This window comes from Lepisma saccharinum, chromosome 11 (genome assembly GCF_977018435.1).
Source record: "Lepisma saccharinum chromosome 11, izLepSacc3.1, whole genome shotgun sequence".
NCBI classification, from domain to species: domain Eukaryota; kingdom Metazoa; phylum Arthropoda; class Insecta; order Zygentoma; family Lepismatidae; genus Lepisma; species Lepisma saccharinum.
In genome coordinates this window covers 56,181,496-56,199,333 of record NC_139239.1, presented here as the reverse complement: position 1 = coordinate 56,199,333, position 17,838 = coordinate 56,181,496, and the positions used below count along the sequence as shown (strand labels likewise).

Here is a 17,838-nt window from a genome sequence, read left to right as displayed (position 1 = left end):
GGGACTTCTTCAGTTTGGCAGGAGATTTCCTTTGTATTAGAATTTCTATTGAAGTGGTTGTTGGGGAAACGGGATTGGTTCCATGGTCGTCTATATGGTTGACTTCTATTGCCGTTGCTATAGAAATTCCGCCCTTGGTAACCCCTCTGGTTTCTATTATAGTTCCTATTAGGATTCTGAGGTGTTCTGGTCGCTCCTTCACTTTCGTTGTTAAACCTAGACGAGACTATATTAGTCTGCCTAACTCTGGGTTGAAACGGCCTTCTGTCTTCCACCTTGGAGTTATCTCCCCTACTTATCTCCAGTTGTTCGGAAGCTTCATATCGACTAAGATAATTTGCTAGTTGTTCCATGGTTTTTGGATCTCGAGTCAATACTAGTTGTCGAACTTTCACCGGAAGTTGGCTGATTATCAAATGCAAGACTTCACCCTGATTTACTACTTCCACCAGATTGCAGTAGTTTCCATAGACTTCCCAGCAGTATTCTTCTAACGTTAATCCAAGGGACCTCTGAAATTTCTTATTCCTCAACAGCTGCATTTCTCGTTGTTTAGCCTCTAAGGAAGCATACTGCTTTCGAAATGCATAACAGAACTGATCAAAACTCTTCCACTTCCTTTCATTTGCTATAAACCAGGATTTGGCCTTTCCTGTCATTAAGGAAGGTAAAATTTTCAACCTGTAAAATTCTGAAACTTGCATTATATCTAGATAGGTCTTTAAACTTTCGATGTATCGTTCGGCCGAGACTGAATTTATTTCTCCAGAAAACTTCTCTAAGGCTTTTATATCTGCCAGTCTAAAATTCTGACACTTGGATTTCCTAACTTTGTTGTTAGTCTCTTCTTCCGAAAGGTGATTTAAGAATTCTTGTGACCGCTTCATTTTCTTTGAGCGTCGGCTTCTATTCAACTCCGAACCTTCGTCGGACGTAGCACTAGAGGATGAGAGGTTACTTCTTTCAGTATACCTCCTCTTAGATACACTAGCGATAGGAGTGGCCAAATTGGCAGAGTGAATCCTCTGATTTTGGTCTACTGAATTAACACTCAAAGGTAGGCGTTCTAATTTCATCGCTAAAGAATCTATTTCACTAGAAGTTTTGTGAAATTGCCATTGTACTTCCTTTATTTCGTCTTCCATTTCCTTTCTTCTTTGCTGTTTTTCTTCCATCAAGCTCTTGGTAGTTTCAAGCCTTAAACTTTCAAATAAGCTTGTTAATTCAGTTTCTTTTGATTTCCTCTGACTTTTTTCTTCATCTATTTCTTCCAATAAAGCTTTCTGGGTTGCTTCTATCTGATCTTTCACTTCTTGACTCGTCACTTGTTTAAATTCTTCCATTTCGGTCCTCAATCCCTTTTGGCATTCCTCTACAGTCTTTTGTAACTCATTCTTATTGATCTTACACTCTAATCTTACTTCCTCTATTAATTCTCTCATCTTTTTACTATCTTCTTCTCTTTCTTTCCGTCTCTTCTCTTCATCTTCTTGTCTTTCTTTCTGTCTTTTCTCTTCATCTTCTTGTCTTTCTTTCCGTCTCTTCTCTTCATCTTCTTGTCTTTCTTTCCGTCTCTTCTCTTCATCTTCTTGTCTTTCTTTCCGTCTCTTCTCTTCATCTTCTTGTCTTTCTTTCTGTCTCTTCTCTTCATCTTTCTGTCTCTCCTCTTCATCTTTCTGTCTTTTCTCTTCATCTTCTTGTCTCCACGTTTTCAATAAATCTATAATTTGGTTCGCAGATTCAGATTTGTTTTGACAACCTTGGCATTTAAAACTAGTTCTATCAACATCTTCATTCGTGGCATCCATATTCAAACAACTCAAGTGGAAAAAACACTCGCATTCTTGACATTTGACTGTTCCTTCTTCGGACTTGGAGTCATCAGAGCAGCACTTGAAGGTCACCATGGTTAATTTTCTTTGTTCCCCCCTTAAATACCTTTTTGACATGACTAAATACTAATATTTGAGTTTTCACACTTTTAAAATGTAAGTCCTTTTTCTTGAAGAATCTTTTTCAAACTAATGAAGTCTTTCAGTTATTGCTTCTTATAGGAATCTTCTACTCGTCGTTGGTCATCTTCTTCTACTGCAGCGGTCAGGATTTTTCAGCTTCTACGGCGCTACTGCAACTTCGCTTCTAACGAGGACCTCTTCCGTAATAGTCGTCTGGCTGGATTCTTCAATTGTCGAGCCTCCAACGTCGGTGGTTGAAGTTCTAAACTGTCGTGGCCATCACGATGGGCGCCAAAAAGGATCTGTTACGTTCCTAGCAACTTTCCTCACCCTTTACTCCTATAGTCGGGAGCATGGAGTCTCTAAGGGTCTACACTGAAACCTATCTTCAGGGTAGGTGCAGGACAAATCCAACCAACGTCGTGAAGTTTTAATGAAAAGTTTATTTACTGCTTGAGTGTTTACAGCCAGTGGTTAGGTAACTCGCAACTGGAACTTGGAGATTAATGGTTAATAGATAATTTCGAACTTTCTTGAAAGGTCAGACTAGGGTGGCCCAAACCTAGGGTTTTACAGAAGAGCAGCATTCACCTATTCACTTCTTCCTAGACTTGGAGTTATCACCCGAGATTGCCAATTTAGGTTTTTACAGAAGAGCGGCTTGCACCTATTCACTTCTTCCTAAATTGGAACTTATATCCCATTCGGCTAACCTAGGTTTTACAGAAGAGCGGCATACACCTATTCACTTCTTCCTAGACTAGACCGTTCCTATTTGGCCAGTCTAGGTCTTTAAAGAAGAGCGGCTTGCACCTATTCACTTCTACCTAGACTGACACCAGAACAGACCTCCTTACGGACCGAACTCCTTCGTATTTATACCCGAAGTTCCAGCCTCGAACACCTGTCTTTAGGTAATTTCTTATTACAATACTCTAAATTACAACAGAAAGATATTTGAAAAATACATAGTTTGGCAATTAATAATTTACAAAGAAAGTTTACATATTCATTTGAGTTAACAATTATTTCTTTAACGTTGATAAAATCTTACATTTTGGAAATATACAAATTTAAATGTTCCGCCATTATTTAATTACAATTAGGTTAGTTCATTCAACATGGATAATCTTTGATTGGCAAATCTATATTTACATCATAATAAATGCTCGTTGTCTTAAGCGAGCTGTCTTCATTTGATAGTTACAGAAAGGTGAATACATTAGTTCAACAACACCTTGATTGGCGCGTTCATATTTGCATCACAACATGTAGTATCACGGACATTAACAATGACTTGAGGTAACACTATATCAATTTTTCTTTTTAACACTGCATTGCAAAGTTACAAAATAAGTAAGGTCGTAACAGTGTGGATGGATTTCATAATATCTCTTGTAGATCACTATTGTGTCATTGGCATATATTCCATGCCTGATGTATTGGAGCTCAGGTGAATGGTGAATGTCTGTTTCTGTCAAATGCGTGGCTATATTGGCAATGGGAGTTGACAGAGGAGAACAAAATAACACGGTCGCTCGAAATATTTATGCACAAGAAAAAATATGTCTTCTCCAAAATTTCTATCCAGGTGAGGAAAGTATTAAAAACTCTGCAAACCTCTATCAAGAGAATAAATATTCTCAACACATATATAGAGTAAAAAATATGAATTTCTATCCTGTAGAAGAAAATAATATACTCTGAGATGGAAACGTACGAGAGATATGCAGGAAGACCTGAAGAACAATAACCGACCGCTCTAGGTTTTCACTTTCTCTTACACAATATGAGTATAGTATTTCGTGGTTTCTATAGAAACATTTCTGAGGGCGTGCCAAGCCTCTGGAACAATCGAATCTTGTTTCTCGAAGACTCCATCCACTTGTGCGCAATGAAGCACAAAGTGACAGGTGTTTGTCGGAACTGCCTGGAAGAGAGACAAGAGACACAGGGCATATAGACAAAAGGAGAGAGGGAAGGGAGCGTAAGGAAAAGGCGAAGACAGACGAATCTGAAAGTAATAGAAGGGGGGAGACTGATTGGTGATGAGGGGACACAGAAAGATTGACAGCGTGTGAGGGGTAAACAGTGGAGAAATCCACTTAGGGTAGATTTTCGAGGGACAAAGCGACCTTTGGGGGAAATTCCATATGAGTGGGAAGGGAGCTGCGAAGAAAGGAAGGAAGAGATGATAATGGACGCGGATGGAAGAAGCAGGGGATGGATTGAAACCGGGAAGGTTAAAAGCATCCTCCGAAAGCTTTGGTTATTTACTGTCTGGCCGGATCCTTCCCCTCTTTTAGGGTTTAAGAGTTCATAAATTTATAAGTGAACTTTGCATTAATTTATCTTCTGTTTCTCCCAACTTTACAAGAAGGGTTCTTTGTGGAAAGTCGCTGGGGGAGCACTTTATGCGTCCTACATCATTTAACATGCTCACGCATCATAAACAATGGATGCGTCGTGGGACCTCGTGTGCATATGAGCTTCTGCGTGGAAGAACCCTCATGTCGCCTCAGCGTTTCTCAGCTACTCGAGATACAGGATAATGCAATCCATATGTAACAACTTCTAATTGTTGTCGTTAAAGTTAACGTCATCGCTAGGTTAACAGCGAAGGTAAAATAGAAAGGAGGGGTAATAAGGAAGTAATGATAATAGCTATTTGAGAGCACAGTAAATAAGGTAGAACTAAAATTATACGAAGGGTTGAGAATATAAACAACGAAAGATAAATAGGAAGATATTAGGGGAAGGTTTCAGCACCTCGTAAAAGAAAACCTGATGAATCTATGTAGGACGGAAAAAGTTTCGGGCAATCAAGAAATATGAGCGGGTTGAACATTAAACTTCCAAATATGGTCACAAACTTCTTCCTCCTGAAGCATCTCAATGTTGTTGATACCGCTGATAAGATGTACAAAACATATTTCTTCAGTAATTATGGCTAATGAATAAATTAATGAAGGATATTGGAAATTCTCTTTACATATCACTTATTACTAGAATGCCCCTCCCCCGCACACACACACACACACACAGAAAGAGAAAGAGAGAGAGAGAGAGGGGGGGAGAGCATTTCTTAAATTGTTTCGTGGTATACAATGGAAGAAGGAATGTTGTTGAATTGCTTTACTTTGCTTCGCTTTTTGTACCACTTTTAGCTAATTTGCGAAGATTAGGATGAGTGGTGATATGATTAAAAATTAATGAATGGACACTCACAAAGATCCAGGCCAGGATTCGAACCCGGGACCCCTGGCATGGAAGAAGGAATACATCATGAATAATACATTGTTTTTCTCCTTCTGGTGTGCACCTTTGTACATCCTCCATTGTTCTTGTTATTCTTCTCTTATATATTTAGGAATGACTTTTTCGAAAACATCCAAATTTCAATATCTTCCACGTAGTATACTGTGGACTGCATTCTTGCAGAGAAACTAGGCTCTGGCATCAGGACTCGCAGCCAGTGTAATCCTCTGTTATATTGCGTGTTGCCCTATTCATGTATCTTTGACTGTCCTTTCATCAATTTCACATCACCATTCATCTAATCTTTGCGGTTAGCCAAAAGTGGCATAAAAGTGATGTCAAGTAAACAAATCAATCAATCCATCCTATATTATTCTTATTCTTTTAATTTTTATATTTATCCCTCCCTTTACTAATTTTTTTCTGATTTTCCAGTATTTTTCCTTCTTCCTCTCAGAATGTCTTCTTCTTTGCACATGACATCTTGTTTGTAGTTTATTCTCTCCAAGTTTCAATTTCCTCTGTTATATCTTTTCTCTCATTTCTTCCGACAAAACAAAATTTAAAAGAAATACTTTTTACACATGTTATGTTTTATTCTTGTCTGTAAAATGAAAATCTCGTCGGCTGTATTTGACAACCATTTCTTTTTGAAATTTCTAGGACAAATCAGTGGTAAGCACTTTTTTCAAGAGAGGGGAAGCGGGGGTGCTTCAAAACACCCATTCACATCTTCATATATCAAGTATACAGGGTGCATAGGCTATTTGAGGACATTTACGTAAGTTTTGAAAAAAAACAGATCTCGTCCAAAATCAAATATATTTTCATGCAAATTGGCACACATGAGAAACAAAAGCCTCTGAATAGGTTTATTCTATAAAATCGCCTTCAGCCTTAATAACTTTCTCGAGACGGGACCGAAAGCGTTGACAGACCTGAATCAAGTGGTCTTCGTTTATTTCCGACATCACCTTGACAATGGCTGCCTTTAATGATTATTTAATGTTGTGTGGATGTTTATTAGTCTCTCTTTCAACAACTCTCTACACATAGTCCAAGGGATTAAGATCTAGAGAGTTAGGTGGCCACAAGTTTGGTGTGACATGGTCATGGAGATTGTCTGACATCCATTTTTGAGTAATGTGAATCTTATGAGGAGGAGCATAGTCCTGTTGAAATACGTACAGCCTGACATTGCGTACAATGTCTATCCAGGGCTTACCAACACTCTGCAGAACCTCAATGTAGGCTGTAGCAATAACTCGAAAACCCTGTGGAAAGAAGTGGGGTGGCATGACGTGTCCTTCGTTACTCACACAGTTGCTGGAAACTTGGTATGCATAACTCTGGGAACTTCAGAAGGATCCTTACATAACCATCTGTCATTTCGGCGATTGACCTTTTGGTCTTGATGAAAGTTTTTCTCATCAGAGAAAAACCACAGCATGCAATGTTCCTCAGGGATTTTGACTTTGGTGAGTAACCGTTTTGCACGGATCAGAGGAATCTCTTTTGTTTTTGCAGACATTAATTGACCGTTCCTCATCGCATACGACTTGTATCGAATATCTTCGAACTGTGCCCTCTGACACCTTGAGTTCCTTTGCAATGGCCCTCATTGACTTTCCGGGAGTATCATTGACAATTTCCTGAACCTTTCTGACACATTCTGGTGTCCTGATAATGTCAGAACGTCGAGAATGCCTTTTTCGCTTTAAAACTCTTGAAACATTCCAACCGTAGGCTTCCAACTCTTTCCGAACTTTATGGACAAATGATCTGGCAACATTCAGGAACTTAGCAATTTCTAAATCCTTGGGTTTTGCATGTAAGGCTACAATCACAGTGCTTCTTTTCATTTTTGTGTTAATATAGGTTCAGTCATCCTATATCTGCAACAAAAACGACACATTAATAACATATAAGGTTTTTATACATTGAAAATGTGGTGTCCTCAAATAGCCTATGCACCCTGTATATGTATTATGCCAATATGTATGACACTATATTTATTTTCACACTACGTTAACAAAAATATTCAGTAAAATCTGACTCACCACCCCCTCCTAGATAGGGATAGCGCGCACTACTGTGTATATGGAGTGTCCATCATTGGGACAAATTATTTAAATACTTACCTATTTCTTTTCTGATTTCTTCACTTCTTACAGTTAATTAGAACAACGATTCTACTGGTCACGAAAAGGGATTTCCCTGTTTCCCCCGCTGCATTGCGAGCAAATTGGCGGGAACATTTGGACAAAGCATCGCTCTGATGGAAGCTGTCAATTTAGGCACGCTGTATGACGTGCATACTATGCAGTCCCTTTCTATGCAAACCAGCCAAGCGAGCAAGATTCAATAGAGCGAAGAGCAAAGGGGGGAGCGGTTAATCCTCAGAGGTTAACAACGGGAGTAATTTGCCCGATGACATGTGACATTGCGTCTGCGATCTCTGTACCCCTTGGTTACGATGTAATCCGCGTGTAGAGTACGTAATTGCATTTCGTAGGAAGTGCTGCGATCAGGGAAGATCGTGGGGGTGGTTACGGGGCAGTGGTCCCTCCTCAAAATTATGAGAAAATGAAAAATAATGTACAAATTACACTCTGTTTTTACAGGGTGTCTACCAAAATAACAAATCCAAAATTCTTTACTTTTCATGTTTTTTTCCTCGCCTTTCTTTCCTTTTTCTTGACTTTTTATTCTTAACATTTATTAAATCGCCCCCTGCTTACGTATAGTTGAAAATTAAGATAATAGATATTTTTATTCAATGATAAACCTCTACCACAAGGATGGTTAGGATGAAAATTGAAGCTGTACTTTAACAAGAGATTTAGACTTGTTTAATTATGCATGTACAAATTAATGTTTCAGATTTCATCCTGGATAGGGAATGGCCACATTACTTTATTTAACATTTTTACAAAACATCAAGTAAACAAGAATATAATTCTTACGTGGGGTGTCCGTGACCACATGGAGTATTTTATCCAGAACTTCTATCCGATCGCTACTTCCGCGTACGTGTTGGGAACTCCTCATCAGACTCTTATCTACAAGAGAACGGTGTCCATCAGGGTAGCGTTTTGAGCGTGAATCTGTTTGCCATCATAGTAAACAGTGTTATGACAAACTTACTCCTCTATGTGGACGACCTGTCTATCTTTGCCGCTCACGTAATATCGCGTCAGTCACCCGTCAACTCCAACTGACTATAAACCGTTTGGTTGAGTGGTCCTCCCAAACTGGTTTCAACTTTTCATCCGAGAAATTCGTGTGCGTTCATTTTTGACGGCAACGTACGTGCCATCTTGATCCTGACCTGTACATGGGGAAACCGCCCACGCTTTGTGAATGAAGTCCGGTTTCTAGGCCTCATTTTCGATAAGAAATTAAGCTGGCAACCTCACCTTCACCAGTCAAAGTTCTCTTGTCTCAACCTTTTACGAGTTTTAGCACATACATCTTGGGGTGCTGATAAGACAGTACTACTTCACCTATGTCGTTCACTTATCAGGTCGAAGCTGGATTATGGATGCGTTGCGTATTCGTCCGGCCGTCCTTTTCGGCTTCGCGTCCTAGACACAGTACAGCATGTTGGTATTTGGGTATATACCGGCGCTCTCCGTACCAGCCCCGTCGCCAGTTTATATATCGAGACATACGAGCCTTCGCTGTCTCGTCGAAGACAGCGGCTTGTCCTGATTTACTTCCTCAATTTTTGCTCGATGCCCTCGCATCCGTCATATGACACCGTATTGACGACAGAATGCTGGCTTTGTACCGGCTACATCCTCGTGCCACAGTGTTCCTGCAGACGAAATCCTGTCAGCACTTGGTGTTGATAGTAATCTGCCTGGCGTCTCTCCACTCTTACCGCCTCTCCCAACTTGGGAGTTTCCTGCACCTTCTATCGACTTGTCTCTTACTGCCATCCCAAAGGCAGAAACACCAATGGTAGAATACCAACAGGGTTTTAGAGCTTTGAACTCAGCATCCAAATTTTTATGTGTTTTACACGGATGGTCCAAATCTCCAGAATCAGTGGGATGTGCCTTTGTTGTGGACTCTCAAAGCTACAGTTTCGTCCTATATCCTGCTTGTTCAGTCTACACGGCAGAACTGTGTGCAGTCCTCAAGGCATCGGACTTCGCTGATATTAACTCCCTGCAGAAAGTCCTTTTGTGCAGATTCCACCAGTGTGCTTCAGAGAGTGAGACCATCCAAATCCAGACATCCTGTAGTGCAGCGTATCTTTCGACGGCTAGCCTTGTGTGCCAGAGCTGAAGTTTTCTTCTGTTGTATCCTTAGTCACGTGGGCATGCAGGGCAACGAAGCAGCCGATGCTGCTGCTAAGTCTGCTGATGCAGACGGCGACGTTCTCGTCCACCTTAGGCCATCTCTGCAGAATGTTTTTAGTTGTTCGGTTCTTCACACGTAGCAGGCCAAGTAGGATGTCATACGGAGGAACAAGCTGCGAGCTATCAAGCCCATCACTGATGCTTGGCGTTCCTCGTCTCTTCCCTCCCGTGGAGAAGAAGTAATTTTAACGCGGCTCCAAATAGGACACAGCGGTCTCTCACATTGTCACTTGCTGCAAGGACTGGACCCTCCGTTGTGCCATACTTGCAACGTTGTTTTAAGTGTTGGGCACATTCTTCTCGAATGTGCAGATTTTAATCAGCTCAGTGTTTTAACCGTCCCAACGATTTGTCTTCTATGTTGGGAGACGATTACAGTGCTTTAACAAATGTTTTTAGGTTTTTGAGAAGAGCAGGCCTCTTCCACTGTTTCTGAGCTAGTTTTATACTATCCTTACCTTTTTTAATGTCTTGTTGTCCAATGTAGGTCCATTGACAACCTGCATTTTTTAACCTTGAGGGGTTTTTTACACCCTTTTTTAACTTTTTAAATTTGAGGTAAGGGTTTTCGATAAGCGGATCTTCCCCGCATTGATTGAAGGGTGCAAAATGGCCTGATGTACCGACGCACCCAAAAATTTTAATTCAACCAATCAATTAAGACAAAAGTGAACAAATCTTAACCAAAACTAAATACAATTTTAGATTTCCAAATATAGCTGCAATTTTATTAACAATGTAAGTTTACTATACTGTAAAAATAGCAAACATTCTTGACGAAAAGCATAATTTCGTGCCTTTTTTTGACTTTCTTGACTGGTAGACACCCTGTTTTAGTAAGTGATAACTCCTAACCCTCCAATAAAACGAATTTGTGAAAATTATTAATACTTTAAATCCTCTTTTCCAAGAACCCTGCTTAGTGCTTGACACCCATATATACACTTTTAGCTATTACTCAACGAAAAAGTTGCAAGTTCCTCTCATTTTCAGCCCAGTTCCATTTCCAGCTGGCGGCTGACCTTCATGGCTCTTTCTGGCCCCCAATCGTCTTCGGGGGGGGGGGGGCGTGTCTTGATGAGGTCGACAAACTCACTTGTGAAGTGAAAGCTGTAGGGGTAACATCGCCCTCCCGTAGCAACATTGGTAAGCGTACGTTTGTTTTTGCCAGTTGCATACCGACCTGTGGGTAGTCGTTCCGGAAACTTATTTCTGCAGGACCACGTGTGCAGTTGTACCATTAACTCCCGTCATTTCTGGTGCTTACGATATCGTTGTCAGGGAACTCTCTCGCTTTACAGTACGTTTGACAACATGTGGTGAATCCGACGCTCATTTGTTTCGTCCCGCTAACAGCGTTCGGTGCCTTGTGTTTCAAAAATGTCCGATGTCAGTCGAAGAAAAGTCATGTGATCGCTGATTCGCTGTTTCCTAGCCGCCAGCTGAAGATGTGACCATTATAGCTATGGTAAAATGTATACCCAAGTATTTGGGAAAGAAGAGGTCCATATCCCCCTTCCCCTCCTAACGAAATTTTGCTTCAGAGATTCCCGGGACAGAGTATAGACCTGTATTTCCATTTTGATTGTGACCCCACTTGTGAGTGAGTACCTTCCTACTCAGACCAACCTTCCAGATACAACCTTATTTCCTGGCGTTGGAAGTACAGGGTGGTCATAAAGTTCTGGTACCATTACCAGTAACATTGACTACGACATGCTTGAACAGTACCTTCTTCCTCAGTTGGAGGAATTCCAGCCAACCATAATTTTTCAACAAGATGGGGCACCCCCTCATTGGTCCAAGGATGTTCAAGGTCTTCTGGATAGGCATTTCCTTGGCAGGTGGATAGGCCGTGATGGAAGTATTCCCTGGCCACCGTGCTCTCCTGATATCACACCCTTGGATTTCTTCTTATGGGGGTATGTCAAAGATTGTGTTTACAGCACTCTTGTTCCAGATGTTGCTACTCCTCGAAGAAGAATAACGGAGAGTATCCTAACTGTTACTGGTGATATGCTGGGGCGTGTATGGGCAGAAGTGGATTACCGCCTTGATGTTCTGAGAGCAACTAGAGGGGCGCACATTGAGGTGTATGGCATATAAATATGGAGAGTCGTAGCTCATTTTGCAATCATGCATGTAGTTTCAGAGCTATGGTTTTTTATAAGTACCGGGACTTTATGAACACCCTGTATATTTGCAGGAAACTTTTATGACCCGTTCTTCGTACATGCTTGCTTGTTGTTCTTAATATCACGTATATTCATTGCTTCTAATAACGAAATGAAATTTGCAGAACCTCTTGTGCTCGTGTTCGAGATGACTTGATTTCGAAGAGCGATCATGAATTTGAGAGAGGATGTGCAATTAGTGAGGATTGAGATATGTGCAAAATGGGAGAAACACTTGAGCGGAGATATTAAATCAATTTGGGAAGACGAAGAGATGTACTGAAGTGGATTCACGCCTGAACTGAAAGTGGCACTGAAAGGGATTTGGAAATTAATGACGCTAGTGGAAATAGGCGAGGAATAAGCATACAGGATGTTTCACGGACGAATATTAACATGAACGGATACGGCACACAATTTTACTTTCTTGAAGTCTGTTTAATTTTGTAAAGTAACTTACGTGTTACGAAATTTTTTGATTAATGTAAGAGGTAAACGTTTACTAAAACTAACAATAGATGGCGCCAATTAAAGGGTAAGAACAGTTAACTGGATTTCCTGACTCAGGATATGAAAGATGTAAGTAGATTCTTAAAGGAAATAAGACATAAAACAATAAGATAAAATTTTTACTTATGATATAATAAATAAGGTAAAAATCAAATGAAAGAAAGAAATTGAAATTACATATCATAAAATATTGTATAAGAAATGTCAAGAACCTTAAAACGAATGTTTTTGTTGACCATTAGTTATGAATGGAATTGGTACCTGTTGCAATCATTGCGGCGTAAAGTATGACAAGAAATCAGCCAACGAAGCTTTACGAAATATAAGATACAGTACCTGTATCCGGAAATACTAGTTTCTCTCCGTGGTGGTGTGAGTTGCGATGAACGAACTTCCCATATTGTCGTAGAGTTAGGAACACACGTAACACCACCTTAATTTAGGATATAGATGTCTCGCTTTTATTGCTGATGACTGTACATGTTAATTTATCAATTTTGAACTTTAATGGTGAACCAAAAGACTCCATGAATTGAATATGCCTCCCCTGCCTTTGATTTGTAAACTTATTCACAAGAAAATAAAGGGATTTCATTTTTCACTGTTGTTTGACTCCCAATTTCCTAACTACCCAGTGTCGCAGGAACTGAGGAGTACAGGGGTTAATTGTACTCATCCTTCAAACTTTTGTCAGGATGTATAGTACACTCGCCTCATCAAGTACTACGTTGCCTTCCCCTCACGAACCGAGCCTCGGCTAAACGAAAAACCACGGTTAAGGTCTCAAGACAGCCAACGCTGATTGTAGCAACAGAGACAGGTTCTTATCGAACTACTGTAAGGTGCACGTCCTTGAGGCATAAGTTGCAAGTCAATACGCAATACGCTTGCTTTACTTGAGAGCGTGAGCGATACCAATGCCCGCGCCGTGATAGCTATGAAATTATCAGGTGTGTGAATGCATCAGCGTGGTGTGTTGTGTGCGCGCGAGGGGATAAGGGAGCAGATAGTCATGCACGCGTTCATCGAAATTTCAGACTCGCATGTCAAACTCTTAACCCACACTGACCACATACGTGGAGGAGTGGTTAGCAGAGCACACTACGTCGCCAAGGACACGGGTTCGATTCCCGGCCACCTGGGAATGGGTGTTTTTTAAGTTTTTTCCCTTCATCAATTTCACCACATCGTCACTCATCTTCATCTTCGTGGTTAGCCAATAGTGGCAGAAAAGCGACAAAAGAAATAAATCAATCAGTCTTAATCCCCACCGACCCTTTTTTCATACGTAGCACCAAAAAAGTGTCGACATGAACCCCTCCCGCTAATTCTTAAACATAACTCAGGTCTTCTAATGGCTGTTAATATATTTTTAAAGAAAGAAGAAGAAAGCACTAATGATTTCCCAATTACATTCGTTCATGACGAAAAATTTGTAAAAAGTTTAGTTCGGTTTCGATATGTGGAGGCACATAGTGATTCGGTTCCCACTTTAACCTGTAGCTGCAGCCCCGATTAGTCTGTCAGCATAAGAAGTAGACATAAACAACATCCAAACAAACGAATTTAGCTGCTGTAATTATTAAAATTAATATGTGGTTAAAATTGCAATTAAGAACATTTTAAAATTTCATAACTTATAAACGAAGTAACGCTAATAATGGAATATAGTGCAACTGAATATAAAAAACTAATTTTGATTTGATTTCGTTATTTAGCGTAAAATAAACTAAATCAAGATCAACCATTCAATGCCTTCTTATGTTTCTGAAAAAAAAAAAAGAGCCTAAAATTTCCAACAGTCCTCCGTAACCGTGCTATCTAACGAGCTGCGTGACGGCATGGGTTCGAGTCCCGCTAGGTTCAGTCTCTAGGTTCTCGGCCGGTCTATAGGACCGGTGGCAACCCACCATCGTGAAGCATTACCTTCTCTATATGAAAGCCTAATGGCTTGCTCCGGTCACGTGACTAAGCGTCATCAACTGGAGGCGAGATAGCCGCCATGTTTGATTTGCTTCTTCGGAATCAATGTTGGATCTTTTTAGTGAATATGGAATTGTAATGCAAATTTAAGAACTGTAATCGAGTTTACATGACGTGTAAATATGCTTAAATGTGCAAGAGGTCTGGTGTATAAGTGTTGTGTGATCAATTGCAGAGGCAATTATGATGAAAAAGGTAAGAGTAACGTTCACATTTCTTCAAGATGGTGTTGAAAATGCGTTTCGGTCCATGCGAAAAGATACAAGTTAAGTAACAAAGGTTTTATACTCATAAATATATAAGAGTAATAGTTTATGATGTAAACATTGGATGTGTCCGGAATCTAATATACTCGTAAATGTGGTCATGTTTTATCTCGTCAACAATTTTCTTTACAAATAACAAATAATTTACCCTGAATTACAAACGTTGGTTAACGTTAAGATGCGTTGTTGTTTATGATTGCAAATTAATTTGTTTCAAGATTTAGTCAACGTTTAAAATATTACGTTAGTGTCTACCAGCAGTTCGTCAGTGCAAATTTTATGCAAGTATTCGATAACATATTCATATGACTTCCACAAATTTTTAGTTTCAAAATATACTTAATGAAAGAAAGCTATACAACTGGACAAAGTTGATAACATGTGTACATTTACATTTTTATTTTACCCCGCTTTATGCTTCTTTAGGCTAAACGGAGGCTAATGGAAGCCGTGTTGTGCATTCAAATACAAGGGTACGATGTGTAGCAAGAACTTCGATGAAATATTCGTGTGTAAAATTATCCAAGAATATACACAGATGTTTTCACACAGAAAGCATTTTGTTACCTAGCTATGTTAATATGAACTAAAAAATGTATTAAATGTTATACAACTGTTTCATATGAACTGCTTTTTATTTTTTGTCTTTGTGAAGCTTCGATGTTCGTAACGAATTATTAAATCAGTGATAATGTTTATTGATTCATAATTTATTAATACTCTTCACGATTTTATTAACAGAGTGTAAAAACAGTGTAAGGAAATATTCCAAATGTTTATTTCTCAAGTGATCGCTAAAATCAAAATATTAATCTGCTTTTTTCTTTCAATGAAAATGTTAGAAACTCTAGTTATTGTCACAGATCTTACTAACGACAATGAAAAGATTAAATTTGTGTATTATCTTTTGTTCAATAAAGTCAATAGGGTAGAACTTACAATGTGACAAATGATTTAGGTTTAGACCTTATACTCAGAAATGTAACATTGCCCTTGTACCAATTTCTTTTGCTGCAAGGATATATAAATTAAGTTATTGTATTGAGATTGTATAGCTACACAGAATACCTGAATTATCTGGTTGATTAATTTTGGGTAAAGCTAAAGCAATTTAATTGATTAGGTAACTTGGAAAGTTTGCGGTCAACCTAACATGCGGGGCTTTGATTTAATCAATTGATTTTTACATACAAAAGTTCATACAAAAGCGGTTACGAATTTAACTGTAGCTGACAAATATTCCAAATAATATTTTTCAAAGATATACAATGTTTAAATTTTTCCGCCAGGAAGTTTCTAACTGTTTTCAACCCGTTTTTTGTGGTATGGTAGGATTTCTTGTGGTGGCCGTAGTGACTTCCTGAATGAAAATTTTGGTGTAAATATTCAATATTCTACTTTTTTCTTCAAATTATATTCGTCGGGAAGGTAAATGTCAAAATTTAACTTCATAAAAGAAATAAATATACCTTAATTCTCTGATAAAAATACTACAAGGGGTTGACAGCATTAAGACGATCGCCTCCAGATGATGACGTCTTGACTGAGCGCTGTGGCCTGAACCTCAAGATGGTCTTGCCTGAAGAAATTGGGGAGCTACGAGTGAATAGTGTAACATGAAAATCTTCTCTAACGGCTGAGGGTTCGACGTGCCGACTCCACGTCACCCCATTACCGATTGAAGATCTCCCCACTTCTAGGTATGATTGTGGGAAGAAGACTGGCAGTCAGAAGATAGACCAAAGCCCTTCCAGGGCTGTAGAGCCATGGAATATATTAAAATTTCCAACATTTTGTTTTGAATTCGTTTTCCATTTGATTGGTTACCTAGGTATATATTTAAAATTTACAATGACACACACTACTACTATGTACCCTTGACCAGGCTTTGAGACCGGTATAAACTTTTTGGCGCCCAACGTTACCTGTTACGTTCCCCGGTTTAGTCTCAATGGATCTACTTGCTTTTATTCCTCGACGGCGAGTATGACTTATCAGCCTACTATGAAGCCCTCAGGTTGTGGGAAATCAGATAAGGATATGCTTCCGTAAACCTTTCTAACTCTCGCACACAAAAATATATTTAGATGCCAGTTAATGTTAATATATTACACTTGCACTCGCAATTAAACTCCTTATTAGAAACAAAATTGTATTAAGATCATAATTGTTCTTCACTTCACAATTTAACACTCACATTTCCAAAATAACTTCCATTATCCAGCAACATTCATAATATATCTCACCTCACAACCCACAATCAAATGTTTTAAGGTTAGTCCATAACCATAACAGACTACCCAATTGAACAAAACAAATTACGTCATCATAGACAATTAACATATTAAACACTTAAAATGATACAATAAGTGGGTGCGTATCATGGCATCCTCCCACAAACAAAAAGAAAATGAACAAAATGAAAATGGAGTAAATTTTCTTTTCAGTTCTTAATTACAGCCATTCTTCCACCTTCGCAGCAATTCTTCCCTTCTGGAATCAGAGCAGCTAATCTTCTTTAGGTTATCATAGTTCTCTCGTCCAACCACTAGTAAAAAAATTAAAAAATAGTGTTATACTTGATGTATTGTTGCCGGCACACACGAATAAAATCAGAACACATTTACGGGTGGGCACACGCAAACTGCTATTTATATATGTGAATATATCTGCAACCGCATCACTAATGTATTTGTGTTTTTGGTTATATAGAGTCACTTTTCTACCACTTCTGGCTAACGCGACGATCAGGATGGATAATAATTAAATGAAATTGACGAAGGGAACTTCACAAAAAACATCCATGTCCAGGCCGTGAATCGAACCCGGGAACTTCGGTGGCAAGATCGAAAATCAACCACGTAATGCCTTCGGCTGTCGAACGGAAATCCACGCTTCTCAGTGAATATCAGCAAATCTAAACACCCCCTTCCTCCTGTAGGTTGTGTCTATAGAGTTCGTTCAAGGTCTTGTTTGAATCGTGTTCAAGCGATAAGCAGGTGGGCAGTGTGGATGGAAATGAGGCCTAGGACATGTTTTCTTACTAGCCAGGACTGTCTTGCGTAGCACGACATTATCAGATTATTTATTTATTTTACGACTTTGTTTACATGGCGAAGTTAAGGCATTAATGCCTTCTCTTCCACTTAACCATTAATTACAGGGATCATTTTTTCTTTGCAGTAAATTGTATACAATTAAAAAATTAAAAAAGATAAATGAAAAATAAAATAATAAAAGAAAAATAAAGTAATGAAAGTAAAATGAAACTAAAAATGAAAGCAATACAGTTTGAATACGAGCAGTCAAGCCCTGGATTAAT

At 39.2% G+C, this 17,838-nt stretch overlaps 2 protein-coding genes across 3 annotated transcripts in view; one reads left to right on the top strand and one right to left on the bottom strand.

Moving 5' to 3' along the window:
* Positions 1-17,838, top strand: part of LOC145995261 (uncharacterized) — a 383,578-nt gene that overhangs the window by 209,011 nt on the left and 156,729 nt on the right. The window lies entirely within an intron of this gene.
* LOC145995354 (uncharacterized) lies at positions 6,260-7,075 on the bottom strand. Its single transcript, XM_083131962.1, is given in 3 exon segments — positions 6,260-6,562; positions 6,616-6,790; positions 6,792-7,075. Coding segments are annotated over 3 exon segments (762 nt in total).